General features: G+C 43.7%; 1 protein-coding gene across 1 annotated transcript in view; it reads left to right on the forward strand.

The window, feature by feature from the left end:
- LOC110584592 (protoheme IX farnesyltransferase, mitochondrial) overlaps positions 1-17,395 on the forward strand; it is a 134,516-nt gene that overhangs the window by 20,264 nt on the left and 96,857 nt on the right. The window contains exon 4 of the mRNA XM_021694697.1: positions 11,880-12,004. Within this exon, the coding sequence (XP_021550372.1) occupies positions 11,880-12,004 (125 nt within the window). The remainder of the gene's footprint in view (positions 1-11,879; positions 12,005-17,395) is intronic.

The following is a 17,395-nucleotide window of genomic DNA, read 5'->3' on the forward strand; positions in this document are numbered from 1 at the left end:
AAGGAAAGGTCTTGATGGGGACTTCCCCTTAGGTCTCACTGGCCAGTACGGTACAAAGTGGCTACCTCCAGCCGCAAGGGAGGTTGTAAAGTCTGGCATAATTCTTACAGAAGTGGAGCATCTAAAATCCAGCCCCATCAACTGCCAGTAGCCGCTGGGCTGTCTCATTAACTCAGTGTAGCCCCTTCCAGGAAGAGGATGTAGGGCTGCCTGCCTTTCCACGGTCCAGTTTCCCCAAGAAAACCCAACGCCGCCCCATAGTCCGCCCGGGGACCACCACCGCGCACGTGCGCTTCGTACCTAGAGTATTTCGGCAAGGGCCGGCTTGCCAACGTGACGTTGACTTTCCCAGGGGTGGTGGTGGAGGTCTACCGATGCGTCAGCAGCCTTCGCCTGTCGTCTTGATCGTCCCATGCACATTTGGAGACCAGGGAGCTGTCGGGCCGGGACCATGCCACAGAGGGGAGCCAGACTCGAGCCTTCCCGGAGGGAACGAGCCCGGTGGGGGCCACGCAGCTCCTCTCCCAACTTCTGAGTTGCGCCCTCACAGGCACCGAGGGCTTTGCATCTGGCTCGGTTTGCTTCCTGCCCAAGTCCACTGGCAACCTAGAGAGCCTCCCTTCATTTGCCATCGAGAGCCTTGGAGTGCTGGTTATCACACAGATTTCCAGGCCTCGTCTCCATAAACGCCTTCTGGCTGGGTCTGCATTCACACCCGGTCCCTCCTCATGCGAGAGAGAGCATGAGCGTGGGGGGAGGGTGGTGCAAAGAGGGAGAAGCAGACTCCCCACTGAGCACAGAGCCCAACCTGAGCCAAAGGCAAGTGCTTAACCAACTGAGCCACCCAGGCGCCTCACAGGGGTGCATTTTTATCTGTATTTACGCTTTGTGATTTTTGTTGTTGTTGTTGCCATCACCTGCAGAATTTTGAACAGTTTAGCCTTTTAATTACAAGTAATCGATTATTTTACTCTACTGGAGTAGTCGAATGCTTTATGGTGCCTGGAAATTGTTGTACCTGAACCAGGTGACTTTAGGCGACTGTGCTTGGTAGTCCCTGGGCCTGCTTTTTACACTGTCGCTTTCACCTGTTGTCATTCTGTACTGAAGTTTTTAACCTGCTACCTTATTTTGTACTCAGCATAACTATGGGATGGAAGATAGCCCTACTGTGTTACCCAGAAAGTTCACGGGACTTGTGAGAGCTTGGAAGCTCAGAGGGGCCTTTTGAGGATTCTCCTGTGCTTTAATCTAGTCCCCAGCTAAGAGACTTTTTTTTTTTGTCTTAGAGATAGGTAGTGATCATAAAGATTATCAATGAGTCATCTATGAGAGCTGGCAAAGTCAGTTTCACTTAAAGGGACAACCGCGTCGTTAAGGGAATTCTTCATTTGTTGATTATCTTAAAAGTATTTCTAAGAGTCTTCACGCTAGAAAGTTGTCTTGAACACCTAGAATAATGACACAGCTGGCATTATTGCATAACTAATCACTAGGAGCAAACGAAATTTTTCCGTGCGAAAGAAGATCATGATGCATTAATAGACATATGTATGCATTTAGGTCCAGATACAAAGAACAAGTGAGAGGCCCATTTTATTGACCCGTTAACCTGTGTGGCAAAAAATATTCAAATGTAGATTCAAACACTAAATCCTGTCAAAGTCAGAATGATAATTTAAATGAACACTTAATCTTAGTTCTTTGTTTTAAAGGTTTATCGTAAAATATCTGCTGTCTGGACACTGACCAACAGTTTTGAGATGAAAGTGAGAAAAAGCTCAACAGTCCCTTCTTGCCAAACTCATTTTTCAAAAGACAAAGTTCCACTTTTTAAAAGTTTAATGTGCATCCGTTTTATGGAAAAGTTTTCTAGTTAATTACAAAGGTTGTAAAGTGTTGTTTATTAAGTATATTAAGAAGAAATATTTCTTTATTGAAAAGGGAGGAAAAAACCCTAAAAATAGGATGACAAAATAGAAAAGCTTAGATGGTTCAAGGAAAAACTAATTCAGAGAACAATCTTGGGATCTCATTCAGTGTTGCATTATTAACTTAGATATAAACAGGTTTAATTTATGTATTTATTTAAACAGACCTGATAGATATTTCATTTCCCTTTTCTGAATGCTGACTGTAAATGCAAACCAAATGCTTCCTGGTGAATTGCCTTGGGGACCATACTTAAATGTTTCATTTTGGTAACAGTATTGCTCAATCAATTTGAAGTATGAGTTTTAATTTGGTCCCAGGATTTTCTTGGACTGGCTTTGGTCATTAAATATATGGAAAAAAAGACAGGGAAACAGGAAGGCCCCGTAAGTTCTTAATTTTGCAGCTGTGTTATTCAAAATCTCTATAAAAAGTCTTATCTTTTAACCAGAAGTGGTTATGGTTTGTAATTAGTTACCCCTGATTGATATCCTTTAATGTGGCTGAGCAGAAAAATACCTTGTCTCTCATCAGCTGACTTTTCATCTGAATTTAGCAATAAGCAGAAGAATTACCACCTTCTTTGATATGTGTGTTGGTGAGAGGACTGTGTCAAGAGGTTTGCAGACCGCTGCCAAGCCAGGAAGCCTAAAAAGCTCACTTACATTAGAAATTGAATCATTTAGGGGCGCCTGGGTGGTTCAATGGGTTAAGCGTCTGCCTTCAGCTCAGGTCATGGTCCCAGGGTCCTGGGATCGAGCCCCGCATCGGGCTCCCTGCTCAGCGGGGAACCTGCTTCTCCCTCTCCCTCTGCCTGCCACTCTGCCTACTTGTGCTCTCTATCTCTCTGTCAAATAAATAAAATATTTAAAAAAAATTTTTTTTAGAAAGGCAAATATATAAAACTTTTTTTATTTTTTTAAAGATTTTATTTATTTGTCAGAGAGCGAGCACAAGCAGGAGGGGAAACTGCAGGCAGAGGGAGAAGCGGACTCCCTGGTGAGCAGGGAGCCGGATTCCGGACTCGATCCCAGGACCCTAGGATCATGACCCGGGCGGAAGGCAGACGCTTAACTGACTGAGCCACCCAGGCATCCCTAAAACCTTTTTTTTTTTTTCCAAAGTAATTTCTACATCCAATGTGGGGCTAGAAGTCAGGACCCACCCAAGATCAAGAGTTGCATGCTCCACCGACTGAGCCAGTCAGGCGCCCCACAAACTCTTTTTTAAAGAAGTATTTGACCTTTCTGCGAATTTTTTTCTTTTTTACTGGAAATCTGTTGTCTACCACTATTCAAGGCACAATCTTTTCAGTCAAGACGCATTTGCAGGGGCGCCTGGGTGGCTCAGTCGGTTGGGCGGCTGCCTTCGGCTCAGGTCAGGATCCCAGGGTCCTGGGATCGAGCCCTGCATCGGGCTCCCTGCTCAGCGGGGAACCTGCTTCTCCCTCTCCCTCTGCCTGCCACTCTGCCTACTTGTGCTCTCTATCTCTCTGTCAAATAAATAAATAAAATCTTAAAAAAAAAAAAAAAAGGAATTGAATCATTTGAAGCTTAAGCTGTTAATAGAAATGAAGAGAGAGGAGGAAATCTTAAGTACAGCTATTAAGTAAAAACTACCCGCTCATTTTAAAATCAGAAGAGACTTAATTCCTGCCTCTTAATTAAGTTACATCATTTTGAACCTTGAGATCAGCCAACAAAACTGATTCCATTGCTTGGACACACGCATAAGCAAAACCACGTACAGGTTCATTAACTGCCTGTTCCTGTCAGCTTTGTACATGCAAGAGCTTTAAAGAGAATACGTCTCAAGTTTGTAGGATTTGGATTCCAGTATTGCATAGTATCGCTCTCAGGGATAATGAGATATAATAGATCACAAGGATAATTTGAAATCTGTAGAGAATCTGAAACTCTAATTTAGCCAGGGGTTTTAATCTGTTGACTAAATCTTTTACCAGAGTTGATAATTATCCAAATTGATTTATTGGAATTTTGTTTTTCATTTAATTCTTTAGGAGCCCATGCTAAAAAAAAAAAAGGAGGTTTTAAAAGAGAGATAAAATCAGTTTGTAGATGACCAGTTTTCTAAGACCATCCTTACAGTTATTTTTAACTGATGATCTTGGGAAATAAAGTGACTTCATTATGCTTATGCTCAAAGACCAGTAGTTCTCAAGGTACTGAGCCTTTAAAAAAATCTTCCTTCCTTCCTTCCCTCCCTTCTTCCTCTCGTGCACATAACGTATAATGTTTATGCTATTGTGTATGAATGTCACATACAGCAGAAAAGTGAAGAGTTATTTGTAAACGAAATTCATGTTCTCGTACCAATGCACTGTGTTCATTTTAAGATAAGCATAATGTGTGTTTTAAAATAATTAAAGTCAAATGTAAGTGAAAGTTTCATGGTTTCTTCCCATGTCCCTGAGTTATCCACACCCTCCCTTTTTTTTGAAGTGAGGGCGTCCGAGCTTTAAATACACATAAAAGTACTTTGGCACTGTAACGTGCTTCACAAACGTAAGTTTTGTTTTTTACTGTTACCACTTTTAGTCCACATTTATGAAAGGACTGCTCTTCAGTCACTCCCCTGGAGCCACAGAGAAGTAACTGGGGTCACAACATAGAGGCATGTGGAGCTTGTAGGCAGTGTTTTGTTGTCTCCAAGTTCCTTAAGGCAGTGCTTAGAAATGTTAAGTCTAAGCTTAGTGGCCAGAGTCCTGTTTCACCTAGAATTCTAGAAAGCACATTTCAAGAATTACCAAGAGCGCCACGTACTAAGTCCTTATTTGCTGGGTACTCTACTTCGTGGTTTTGCTACAGTGAAACACTAGTGTGTCTCTTAAAGGTGTCGAATGGCGTGGACAAGAGTCGGAAGTCAAGAGTTGTTGGTCCCTAGGGACACTTAGCTTGGGGAAACCAAGATGGTGGGATTGTTGCCTTTGGGTGATTGAAGGATTGTGCTGAGAGAGGGGTCCTTTGGTGTCACTCGAGAAGAGAGAAGCGACCACTTAACATCTATTCCCAACAGGAGGCCTGTGCCAGAGCCTTCAAACTGCTTATCTACACCTCTGTACTGTTGCTGTCCTTCCCAGGCCCTCACCGCCTCCCACCCCGCGCCCTGCCCTAGCCTTTTCTCGGTCCTCTGGGTAAATTTCCCTCCACTGCAATCCATTCTCTGCGTTGTTGATAGACTGGCCGTTCCTAAACGCCACCCTCCTCATGGTGTGCGCTGCTTTTCTTCAACTGCAAAGCAAGTTACCACAACTTAGCAGTTCTTTTTATTTTATTTATTTATTTTTTTAAAGATTTTATTTATTTATTTGACACAGAGAGTACAAGCAGGGGGAGTGGCAGGCAGAGGGAGAGGGAGAAGCAGGCTCCGCACTGAGCAAAGAGCCGGATGCGGGACTCGATCCCAGGACCCTGGGATCATGACCCAAGTCGAAGGCAGACGCTTAACTGACTGAGCCACCCAGGCACCCCACGAGTTAGCAGTTTAAAGCAGCACACAGTTATTATTTACCAGCTTGAAATCAGCACAATGGTCTGGGCTGTGGTTCTCACCTGGGGTCCTCTTCTAGGCTCGCTGTTCCCCTCCACCTGTTGGCCTGAACTCTGCTCCTCTGGGCCCTCCCAGTTCCTTGCCATGTGGCCCTCCTAGGGAGTTCCCATCAGGGACTTTTGCTTTCTTCCAGCCCGGTGGGACAGGTGTACTTGCGACTGTTTCAGAATAAATATACATTATACAGAACGCAAGTAAGAACTTCTCTCTGGAGAAGGCGGGCAGACAAGAGAACCTATTTGTCGACTCCTGTGAGTGATGGGCTCTGGAAGAAGGCAGCCCTGGCGGGTCTTAAGACAGGCCTTCTGGGGGCGCCTGGGTGGCTCAGTCATTAAGCGTCTGCCTTCAGCTCAGGTCATGATCCCAGGGTCCTGGGATCGAGCCCCGCATCGGGCTCCTTGCTCCGCGGGAAGCCTGCTTCTCCCTCTTCTACTCCCCCTGCTTGTGTTCCCTCTCTCGCTGTGTCTCTGTCAAATAAGTAAATAAAATCTTTAAAAAAAAAAAAAAAAAGACAGGCCTTCTGGTTTGGAAGAGATTGGTGGGGCTGCAGCTGAGCTGAGCTTGGGCCAAATAGTCAGGACTGCCTATATCCTAAGCACCTTCACGGACTGCCGCCGACCCTCTGTGCATGCAGGTGCTTGCGGTTCACTGGCTGGACACCCACCCAGGAGCGGGAATGGTGGTGGGTCGGGCTTCATGGGGGGTGGGCATATTCCTCCACCTTGACTTCCTTCCAGAGTCATCCCAGGGCTTGCTGTCCAGTGCCCCTGGGCCTCTATCGGATGGGTCACGCTTCATTGGCAGCATTGATTTTATGTTTACATGTGAAGGGACAGAATATGAGATTACCAAATAAAATATAATTTCAAGTGTTATTAATCAAAGAATATATTACACTCACTTTTAATGAGATCCTGGTGTTGCAGAATGAATCCCAGGAAATCAATGAAAAGTTTAATTACAGTTGTTAGCAGTGCTGTATGAGAATATTGCTTTGGTCAATTTTACTTGTACAGTTTATCAATCCTTTCTGCCTTCCTCTTTCTTTAAATTAATTGCCTTGATGAAGTAAGTATAAATACATTCTTTGTTAGAGTTCAGTGTTTAAATGTGTTACAAAATGCAGATTTCCTCCTCAATGATAATTATAATAATAGTCCTGATCAGTTTTTAATGTACATTACAATTTGTACAGTTTTAAATTAGGCAGTGTTTCCATTTTGCAAACTGACTCATTGTTAGGTCTTACTAAAACATAGTCCTTTCCCTTTATCAGTTTTTTGCAAATCACTTTCTGTCTCTTCTCAACTTATGAGTTGACCCGTTAGTCAAAATTTGATGTGCTTTTTGTATCGTTCATCACTCAGTCAAACTCCGGGGCAAGTAAAAAAAAAAACAAGATACTTTCTCCCCTGAATTAACAGTTTTATTTTCATGTAGCTACACACCCTTTCTGGGTTTAAACGAAGTGAATTTTCTTCTTGCAGCATTTTTATCTTGACAGTTCAGTGATTATTGTGCTGTCTCTTCCACTACGGTGGAAATTGCTCTTTCTTTTTAATTGTTTATAAAACACAATACAAAATGTTGATATGGATACTGAGAGATAGCTAAAGTTACTTTGGTGACTCTGGATTTTACTAATTCTATATTGAGAAAATAATTATGCATTTTCTGTGCTCTTTTAACTCCCATAGTTGTTTACAAATAGTCTACTTTTGGTTTAAGGTTCAAGGCTTTACCATAGAGTCAAGCATTATTTTAGGGGCCCTGGGTGGCTCGGTTGGTGAAGCATCTAACTCTTGATTTCGGCTCAAGTTGTGATCTCAGGTTGTGCGATCAAGCCCCGTGTCGGGCTCCACGCTCAGCTGGCTATCTGCTTGGGATGCTCTCTCTCCCTCTGCCTTGCCCTTCCCTGCTGCACTCTCCCTCTCACTCTATCTCTCTCAAATAAATAAATCTTAAAAAAAAAAAAATTATTTCAACCGATTGACTCCATGGGTGGGAGCAATTTACTTAGTTCATTTTGAGAGGGAAAGCCCTCCTGTCTCTTTTCCTTCCAATTCTCCCAGTGACACACCATCAACCTGTCTTCCTGAGTGGTTGAGTTGAGAAGTAACCTGGGTGTTACCAGCCTTTTTTTTCCAGTCCTGGCTTGTCACCACACACGGCGATAAGTGAGGAGTCGCCCGACCTTTCTGGAGAGCTCTTGAGTTGTGCAAAGCAAGATGACTCGTTCTGGGACACCGGCCTATCCACAAGGCTTGGTGATTGATGGCGTGTATCTGTAAAGAATGAAAAAGCCTCCTCACAGAAGGGAGCTGTTTTGAGTATTCTTAAAAGGAGTTTTGTTTGCTCTAAAACAGGTGCCTTCCTTAGGAGTCATTATATAAGTGCAGGTATGGCTCAGTGGACTGTGAAGTGAGGGGCCGTTCTTTCCCTGTCGTGCGTGGGTAGAATGTCCTCTTACTTGAACCTGCAAGGGCTGTGGGCGAGCCTGGAGTCACGTGGCATTTTCTTCTGGGTGTAAGTCTCCGTGTGGCTGTTCGCTGGTCTGGACTTAGGTGAGACTGCTGTGCTCCCACTCGTGGTACCGGACGTGGGCCAGAGCACGCTGCACCCCCGGAGCCAAGGACAGGAGGGGGGAGCCGTGCATGCTTCCTGGCCCAGGCCAGCCTCTTTTCTCCTGTTTGCCTTCAGGTCCTAATCTGCTGCTTGCCTTTTTGTAACCTTTTATCCAAAACTGCGTGCCCATTCCTGTACTTGTCCTCCCAGGACATGTGGACGCACACCACATTTGGGGACGACATTGTTAAAGGAGGGACTTTTTGGCCAAAGGACATATTCTGGTTTCAGGTGACCATCTACACACATGTACTCAAGTCACCTTTGCACATTGTCATTGAGCCCAATCAAAGAAACACAGAAATGCCAAGAAACCTGTGTCCAGTCTAGACATTAGGGGCTTGTCCATATGGTAAAACAGGAAAGAGCTTCTATATGCTGCTGATAAAACTAGATTGAAGGGCGTGCCAACCAATTCGTGATCATTGGGAGGAGCGGTCAGTTTCCCGATCATTTCTTGTTGCTGTCAGTGGTGGTGCCTCTCGTCCTGCTTCCTGGGGTCCCATCACCGCACCTCATCCTCCTGGTTCTTGTCTCGTGATGTTCTTTGTCTGGGTGTGACACGGTTTCCTTTTCCCCCATCTGTGAAGTTCTGACATTTTTTAAAAAGATTTTATTTATGTATTAGAGAGAGTGAGCACGAGCAGGGAGAGGGCAGAAGGAAAGAAACGCAAGCCGACTCCCCACTGAGCACGGAGCCCGAGGCTGGGCTCAATCTCACAACCCTGAGATCATGACCTGAGCCGAAATAAGAGTCGGACACTTACCGAACCGAGCCACTCAGGCGCCCCGAAGTTCTGACGTTTTTTATACACTTCTTGCCACCGTACTTCATTGATTATCTCGTCCATTCCCTCGGGCTCAGCCATGGTCTCTGGGCAAGTGACTCAAGAGCCTCGTGCCTCCCTCCTGCCTCCCCAGGCTCTTTCCTGAGCTCCAGTTTCATCTTCTGTCACTTTCTGTACATTTTTACATGGATATCCTGTGGTTCTTCAAAAGCAGCACATTTTCTAAAGACCAGCCAGCTCGATCACCTTTCCCGGGATGGACTTCTTTCTGTTACTGTTATAATGCTTCTCCAAGTCACCCTGTGGTGCAGCACTTTACCTTTTATCCTCTTTTGTTGTTATTTTGTTTTGTCTTTCTCCTTCTCGCAATTACCAAGTCCTAACAAGTGACCAATCACAATAGCCCTTATATCTATTTGAATCCTGCTTTTACTACCCTTAGAGTGGATTAACAGTAGAGCCTCTCCAATTGTTTCTCTGAAAAACCCTCTGCCTGTAGTAAATCACAGTGCCCACTGCTTCCAGGCTAACCTTCCAGTGACAGGTCACATCCTTGCATTGGGCTGTCAGTGACTCTCTCTGCCAACCAGACAACTTGCAAACTACTCAGGTTGAGACCCTGCCATCTGGCAGCCACCACTCTTCCTCCCCTGTCCCTTCCTCCGGACCTGGCATAGCCATTGACCTGAAAGTCTAGTGGTGAACCACGTCAGCTCCTGCCCGAAGGAGTGCCTGGGGAGGGCCTCTCTAAGACGTCATATTTGAGGGGCGCCTGGGTGGCTCAGTCGGTTAAGCGCCAACTCTTGATTTTGGCTCAGGTCATGATCTCAGGGTCGTGAGATTGAGCCCCGCATCAGGCTTGGTGCTGATCCTGGAGCCTGCTTGGGATTCTCCTTCTCCCTCTGCCCCTCCCCTTCCCGCCCCACCCCCACTCATGTGCTCTCTTTCTCTCTCTCAAAATAAAAAAACAGGGCGCCTGGGTGGCTCAGTCGTTAAGAGTCTGCCTTCGGCTCAGGTCATGGTCCCAGGGTCCTGGGATCGAGTCCCACATCAGCCTCCCTGCTCCACGGGAAGCCTGCTTCTCCCTCTGCCACTCCCCCTGCTTGTGTTCCTACTCTCGCCCTCTCTCTCTCTGTCAAATAAATAAAAATCTTTAAAAAAAAAATTAAAAAAAAAAACAAACGAAGAAGTCCTATTTGAGACGAGATCTGAAGGAATATGGAAGGGAGCAGGAACCCACAGGCAAGAAGCCTGGCCTGCTTAGAGAGCAGAAGGCCCTCCCGATGGAGAACAGTGAGTGGGCTAGAGAGAGGCATGAGACACATCCACACGGCAGAGGAAGGAGTTTGCCTTTTAGTCCAGGTGTAGTGTCAAGGGACTTCTGAAGCAGACTGATATGATCGCCTTATATTTTTAAAATATCATTTGGTGGACACCTGGGTGGCTTAGTCCGTTAAGCGTCGGCCTTCAGCTCAGGTCATGATCTTGGGGTCCTGGAATCAAGCCCCACATCAGGCTCCCTGCTCAGCAGCGAGTCTGCTTCTCCCTCTGCCCCTCCTCCTGCTTGTGAGCGTGCTCTCTCTCTCTGTGTCAAATAAATAAAAATCTAATAAATAAATAAAGAAAAATAAAATATCATTTGGGAGAGAGGCAAGGTGGAAGCAAGGAGGTCACTTAGGGGACAGGCTCTTGCCATTGTCCAGACAAGATAATAGCTTGGACTAGATGACATGTTTCTCAGCCTCAGCACTCCTGACATTCTGGGCCAGAAAATTCTTTGTTGTGGGGGCTGTCCTGCGTGCCGGAGGATGTTTAGAGGCATCCCTGGCCAGCGTCTGCCCACCTCCAGCATGACAGCCAAATATGTCTCCAGACATTGCCCAATGTCCCCAGGGGGCAGAACCATCCCTGGTTGTGAGTCAGTGGGCTTGATGGTGGCATTAGAGGGGGGTTTGAAACACAGTACTCTGCAGTCGATGGGATGTCGAGCAGGGCAAGAGACGAGAGACTCAGTAGTGCTTCCTACGTGTTTGGTTTGAAATCCTGGCAGATGGAGTCCGGTTACTTTAGACTCCTGACATTGGTCTTTCTTGCCCCTGTGCCTGTTCTTGGAACTCTCCAACCACCTGTGATGTCGCCCACCCTACCATTCTCCTCCTTTTCTTACCTCCCCTCCTGAAGGTCCAGCTTAAATGCCATCTTCTTAAAGTCTTCTCCGATCAGCCTACCACTGGTGATCCTTTTGCAGTGAATTTCTACAGCCCCGTATCAGTGTTGACCTGTCAGCTTCTATAAACCCCCAGCAAAGAAGGACCAGGGCCTAAAGGAAGGACCAGCCTTAGCAGATGCTTGAATTACATGGTTTTGCTTCTATCCCTCTGTTCCCATTGGTGGCTGTAGGATTATCATCTCCTTCTGGTCATCCTCTAACCGTTATCTGGACCCCAGAATCATCATCCTTTACAGGTGAGCCTCTGCTCAGGTGGTCCGAAGCTTGTCATAGAATTGGGACACTTATTATATGCTGCCCCGTGTTAGAATTATTGATGTATGACTCTCAGCTCCCTGTCAAGTAGAGTTCCTGAGAGCAGGAAGGAGCCCTTACAGACCTTTATCCCATATACTGCCTGATCAGCACAGTACCCATCACTAATTAGGTATTCAGTAAGTGTTTGTGAATGAATAAGTGAATGCTTGGATCTGGAACATCGATTTTTTTTTTTTTTTTTTTGGTCCTCTTGAGTATAGTGGCGTTAAAGGAAAATTAGCATTTCTCTATAATGAACACATAGAATTTTGATAATCAGAAAAGAATTTTTTAATTTTTTTAGTGAGAGAGGGTTAGCCTGCAGTTTGCGTCGCCAATGAAATGGATTGGTCTGTATGGAAGAGGGCTGGGTTTTGGCGTTTATGGTCCGGACTGCGCTTCAGTGATGAGATGTCTGCTCTCCTTCTGTCTTGCAGCTCTGGTCGTCAGCACCACTTCGGCCGGATTTGCACTGGCCCCAGGACCTTTTGACTGGCCCTGCTTTCTGCTTACTTCTCTGGGCACAGGCCTTGCATCCTGTGCCGCCAACTCCATCAATCAGGTGAGTGGGTCACTTTTCAGCTCAATCGTGGTATTACTCCTTTTTCCTAGACTGTGGTATTTGTCACATTTTTTTAAAAAAGACTTACCAAACCACATATACAGATGGAGAAGTTCCAGGAACTTGGGACACTGCGTCTCCTGTAGAGGTCTCTGGGTAGCAGAGCTGATCTGTCTCATCTCTTGAGATGAATGGTTTTCGGGTGAGAGAGCGGTCATGTATCTGCTTCAACTGACCAGGAGTCAGGGTTAGAAGCGTTTCAGAGCCGTCAGACTTTCTGCTCTCATACGGTTCATGCACATTTCCCTGAGCTTATCATTTTCTGTGTTCTTCTTTCTTTGGTTTGATTTGTTTGCATGTGTTTACATATACAACAATGTATTTGTTTTAAGATTTATTTATTTATTTCACGGGGGGGACGGGCAGAAGGAGAGAGAGAATCCCAAGCCGACTCTGCACTGAGTGTGGAGCCCGATGTGGGGCTCAGTCTCACGACCCTGAGATCACGACCTGAGCCAAAGCCAAGAGTCAGACGCTTAACTGACTGCGCCACCCAGGTGCCCCAATAATATATTCTAAACAAGCATATCCAGCTTTTTAAAAAAATCAGTAATTCAGTATTCAGTAAACTTGGTGTGTGTGGAATCACAGAATATATTAAAAAATTAATTAGCATATTATTTTTAATGCATCGTTTTGTCCCCCTTTTATTTTAAACATCAAAATAGTTGTCTAAAAATTAGTTCTCCTCCTACCCCTGCCTGGTCATCATGGTGTGTGCCCCCACGCATCCTTTTTCGTCAGATACCAGAGTGAAAAAGTCTTGGCTAAAACTTAAGGAAAGCCGTTTTCATCACCAGAACACCCACGAGGAGTTGGCCCAGTTTTAAAACAGGAATTCAACTTACAAGTAGGAAAACAGCGTGGTCAAGTGGATATATAAGTTGGCATTCTGTAAAATATGGGAATTTTAATTTGATGATGCCTCAAATCATTATGCTTTCACAATGTGTAATCAGCTGTTTGGGGAGGGATCGATCTATTTCAAATAAGGTTTATTTTTTGTTACTATTTTTAATGTCCAAACAGTCTTTTAGGGAGGTCCGACTAATCCTGCCACACTCCAAACGTACCGTCCCATCCCGTCCTCTCTTGTAAACCACGGGGCAGCTCTTCCAAGCTGTTCTTCCTTCTGCTCCCCTCCCTTGTTGCTTGGCTAAGAGAAGAATCCTGGTTTCACAATGAACATGTTTTTAATGAAATTTTGAATAGAAAGCAATATAAGCAAAATGGATTTGTGTTGCTATTTTGGGTCTATTTCTCAAAATATTTTTTAAATTATTACTTTTATTTAGTTATAAATCTAGGTCATGAGATTAAGCGAGGAACACATTCTAGTTTTCAGGCCCCTTTTTTCAGGTGAAGAGCTGTACTTATCCTTGAGATACTAGCTGCTGTCTCCTGCTTAAATTATATAGATTTAAATAAAAATTTAAAATAGAAGTGTAGACATTTAGAAAAATAGCAACAACTAACTAATAAGCACCAAATGGTTTAGAAGTCCCCAAACATTATAAAAAATAATAGAGTTGCCTTGAGTTTGAGCTGCCATCCCTCTCCCATCCCCCGCCCTAAAAAAAGGTAGTTCAAGATCTTATCATGGAAAAAAAGGCCTGTCACTAGATGACAGGAAATATCTAGAGAGAAAATATCTAGAGAGAAAAAAATGGAATGATTTACATTTCAGCAGAAATTTCCAGAAACTGAACATAAGCTAAGGTGTTAGAAATTTTAAAAGTCTAAATGCGTTTGACTGCTTTGTTTTATCATCTGTAGGAAGTATATTGGTTACAAGGGTGATTTAGGGTCTGTGCATCTCAGACTACTGAGAAGAACCAGGCGACGTGATGGGATTCTTTCTGGAACCGACAAATCGCATTGTCTGCCTCTGTCTGTTAGCATTCCCTTCTTAGGTCGGCTTCCTAGCCCTGTTCTGCACTCACTCACTCAGCCCTCCGCTTCTTCCTTTGGAACACTCCACGTCCTCTTCCACAGTCGCTCATCCCCCGCAGGCTTCTTCAGTGCTGTGGGTAACATGGGCCCTTAATTTCTTCATTTTCTCGTATTCCTCATATCGCCTCCTTCCACTCACCCTGGGCTCCAGTTTCCTTTGGAAACATCACAGTGCTTAAACATCTCAATGGTCACCGTCATTGTTGAATTCCACTGTTCTTATGGTAACGGTAAGCTTCCCAAATTACAATATTTTCTCAATTTTGTTGGAAGGATTTTAGTTCGAGTATTATTAAGCAGTCACATAAAATAAAGGAAGGTGAGAACATTTTCACTAGGGCCTTTAATTAGTGTAAGCAGAGTGAAGAGCACTGGGCAACAAACCTTTAAGTGAGTTTTGAATAGCAGGTAGATAAAGAAATAGTTGCTGGTGAAAAGCCAGAGCTTGCTGTTTTCTTAGGGAGCTGGTATCCAACTTAAAGAATGCATATATGTGGTTGGTATGGATAAAAGTTTTCAGCTTCTAACAGAGTTCTGTGGGAGAAAAAAAATTTCTGTCTGCATTTATAAAAGGATTCAAAAAACATTTCATATTTTTTAAATACTTATTTTAGCTGTTATTAATTTAGAGTGCTTCTTTGTACCCTACTTCTGTGATCTCTCTGTGAAAGTAGGAAAAATAAAGCTTTGAAAAACAGTTCCTACATTTGTTTTCGGGAGAGAAAATGTGCTTCAGCTTCTGATTTATGAAGTAATGACTAGTGCATAAATATATATATATATATATATATATATATATTAGAAACCACTAACATTAAAACGTAAGAAGGAATTACATCCATGTTTTGTAAAATATATGCATGCTTCGTTTGAAACCATAGTGAGGCCTGAAAGCGGGTGTGCCTTCCAAGGATGAAAGCCATCCATAAAATTTAGCAACTGAAAGATAAAATGTGATAGATGGCTTCGACTGATCGAATCTTGAGAAACAAGCGACTCAGAGTGAAAAGCTGAGTAAATTCAAGTGGAATGAATTTAAAAAATTGAAAAAGATAAGAACTTGTCAGAAAATTATCAGCATAATTGAGTATTTGACGTAGTAGATATTGTTATAATAAACTGTATTTGGGATTGTTTTACTTATGTTACGTAGAGGTGATTTTTTTTAATAGAGGTTAGGAGTGGATGTCAATAAATACGTTTCTGCAGGATCCATTTTATTGGTGACCTGCTCTTCCTCCTGATGGAGGTGCCCCCAAGTTCGCAATTCGTGCTCTGTTGTCCCAGCTTTGGGCTTCTGAAGCCACCACGCACATTTCTAAGTGTTTTCAGAGGACAAGATAGGAGAAGTGACGTGGATGAGGTGAGGGCTGCCAGCCAAAGCATACATGAGACTGATTTCACTTGGAATGTAGGGTCTTAACAAAATAACTAATTGTTGACATTCATGCAGTGTTTTAGAGTTTACAAAGCATATTTACATAAATTATTATTTAAACCTTACTACCCTGTGAGGTAGGCGGCATTATGGCCATTTCTATTTGTAAAACATTCTGTTTTGCCTTTGAATTATTTTTTTTTTTTTTTAAGATTTTATTTATTTGTTAGCGAGAAAGAGAGAGCACGCACAGAAGGAGAGGGAGAAGCAGACTCTGCTGAGCAGGGAGCCCGACGCGGGGCTCGATCCCAGGACCCTGAATTCATTATCTGGGCCAGAGGCAGCCACGTAACTGACTAAGACACCCAGGCGCCCCCAATGTTCTTTTTAAAAGCAACATTTAAAAAAAATGTGTTATGCAAATAATATTTCCATTGCAGATCAGTGACAAAATATAAATAAGCAAAAATAACAATAACATTCTTTATTTTATGTTTTCCTTGTGCCAGGCACTGCTCTGTGTTTCAGAATTACAGCAGAGGACAAACGGAAACCTCTGACTTTGTAGTGCTTATATCCCACCAGCCAAATAGATTCACTTGTTAACATTTTGATTTGTATTATTGTAGGCTTTTTTTTATACACACACAATCGCCACATATATGTTAATTTCTCATAGAAATGATTTATATGTTGACCTATAAATGTCAGATAAAGGGCTAGTATCCAAAATCTATAAAGAACTCATCAAACTCAACACCCAAAGAACAAAGAACCCAATCAAGAAATGGGCAGAAAACATGAACAGACATTTTTCCAAAGAAGACATCCAAATGGCCAACAGACATATGAAAAAGTGCTCAATATCGCTCCGCATCAGGGAAATCCAAATCAAAACCTCAATGAGATATCACCTCACACCAGTCAGAATGGCTAAAATTAACAAGTCAGGAAACGACAGATGTTGGCGGGGATGCGGAGAAAGGGGAACCCTCCTACACTGTTGGTGAGAATGCAAGCTGGTGCAGCCACTCTGGAAAACAGTATGGAGGTTCCTCAAAAAGTTGAAAATAGAGCTGCCATACAATCCAGCAATTGCACTACTGGGTATTTACCCCAAAGATACAAAAGTAGGGATCCTAAAGGGTACATGCACCCCGATGTTTATAGCAGCAATGTCCACAATAGCCAAACTGTGGAAAGAGCCAAGATGTCCATCGACAGATGAATGGATTAAGAAGAGGTGGTATATATATACAATGGAATATTATGCAGCCATCAAAAGGAATGAGATCTTGCCATGTGCAACAACGTGGATGGAACTGGAGGGTATTATGCTGAGCGAAATAAGTCAAACAGAGAAAGACATGTATCATATGACCTCACTGATATGAGGAATTTTTTTTTTAATTTTTTTTATTCTTATGTTAATCCCCATACATTACATCATTAGTTTTAGATGAAGTGTTCCATGATTCATTGTTTGTGCATAACACCCAGTGCTCCATGCAGAATGTGCCCTCCTCAATACCCACCACCAGGCTAACCCATCTTCGCACCCCCCTCCCCTCTAGAACCCTGTTTGTTTTTCAGAGTCCATCGTCTCTCATGGTTCGTCTACCCCTCCGATTTCCCCTGCTTCATTCTTCCCCTCCCGCTACCTTCTTCTTCTTTTTTTTTTCTTAACATATATTGCATTATTTGTTTCAGAGGTACAGATCTGAGATTCAACAGTCTTGCACAATTCACAGCGCTTACCAGAGCACATACCCTCCCCAGTGTCTATCACCCAGTCACCCCATCCCTCCCACCCCACCCCCCACTCCAGCAACCCTCAGTTTGTTTCCTGAGATTAAGAATTCCTCATATCAGTGAGGTCATATGATACATGTCTTTCTCTGTTTGACTTATTTCGCTCAACATAATACCCTCCAGTTCCATCCACGTCGTTGTAAATGGCAAGATCTCATTCCTTTTGATGGCTGCATAATATTCCATTG

This window comes from Neomonachus schauinslandi, chromosome 15, assembly GCF_002201575.2.
Source record: "Neomonachus schauinslandi chromosome 15, ASM220157v2, whole genome shotgun sequence".
Taxonomy (NCBI): Eukaryota; Metazoa; Chordata; class Mammalia; order Carnivora; family Phocidae; genus Neomonachus; species Neomonachus schauinslandi.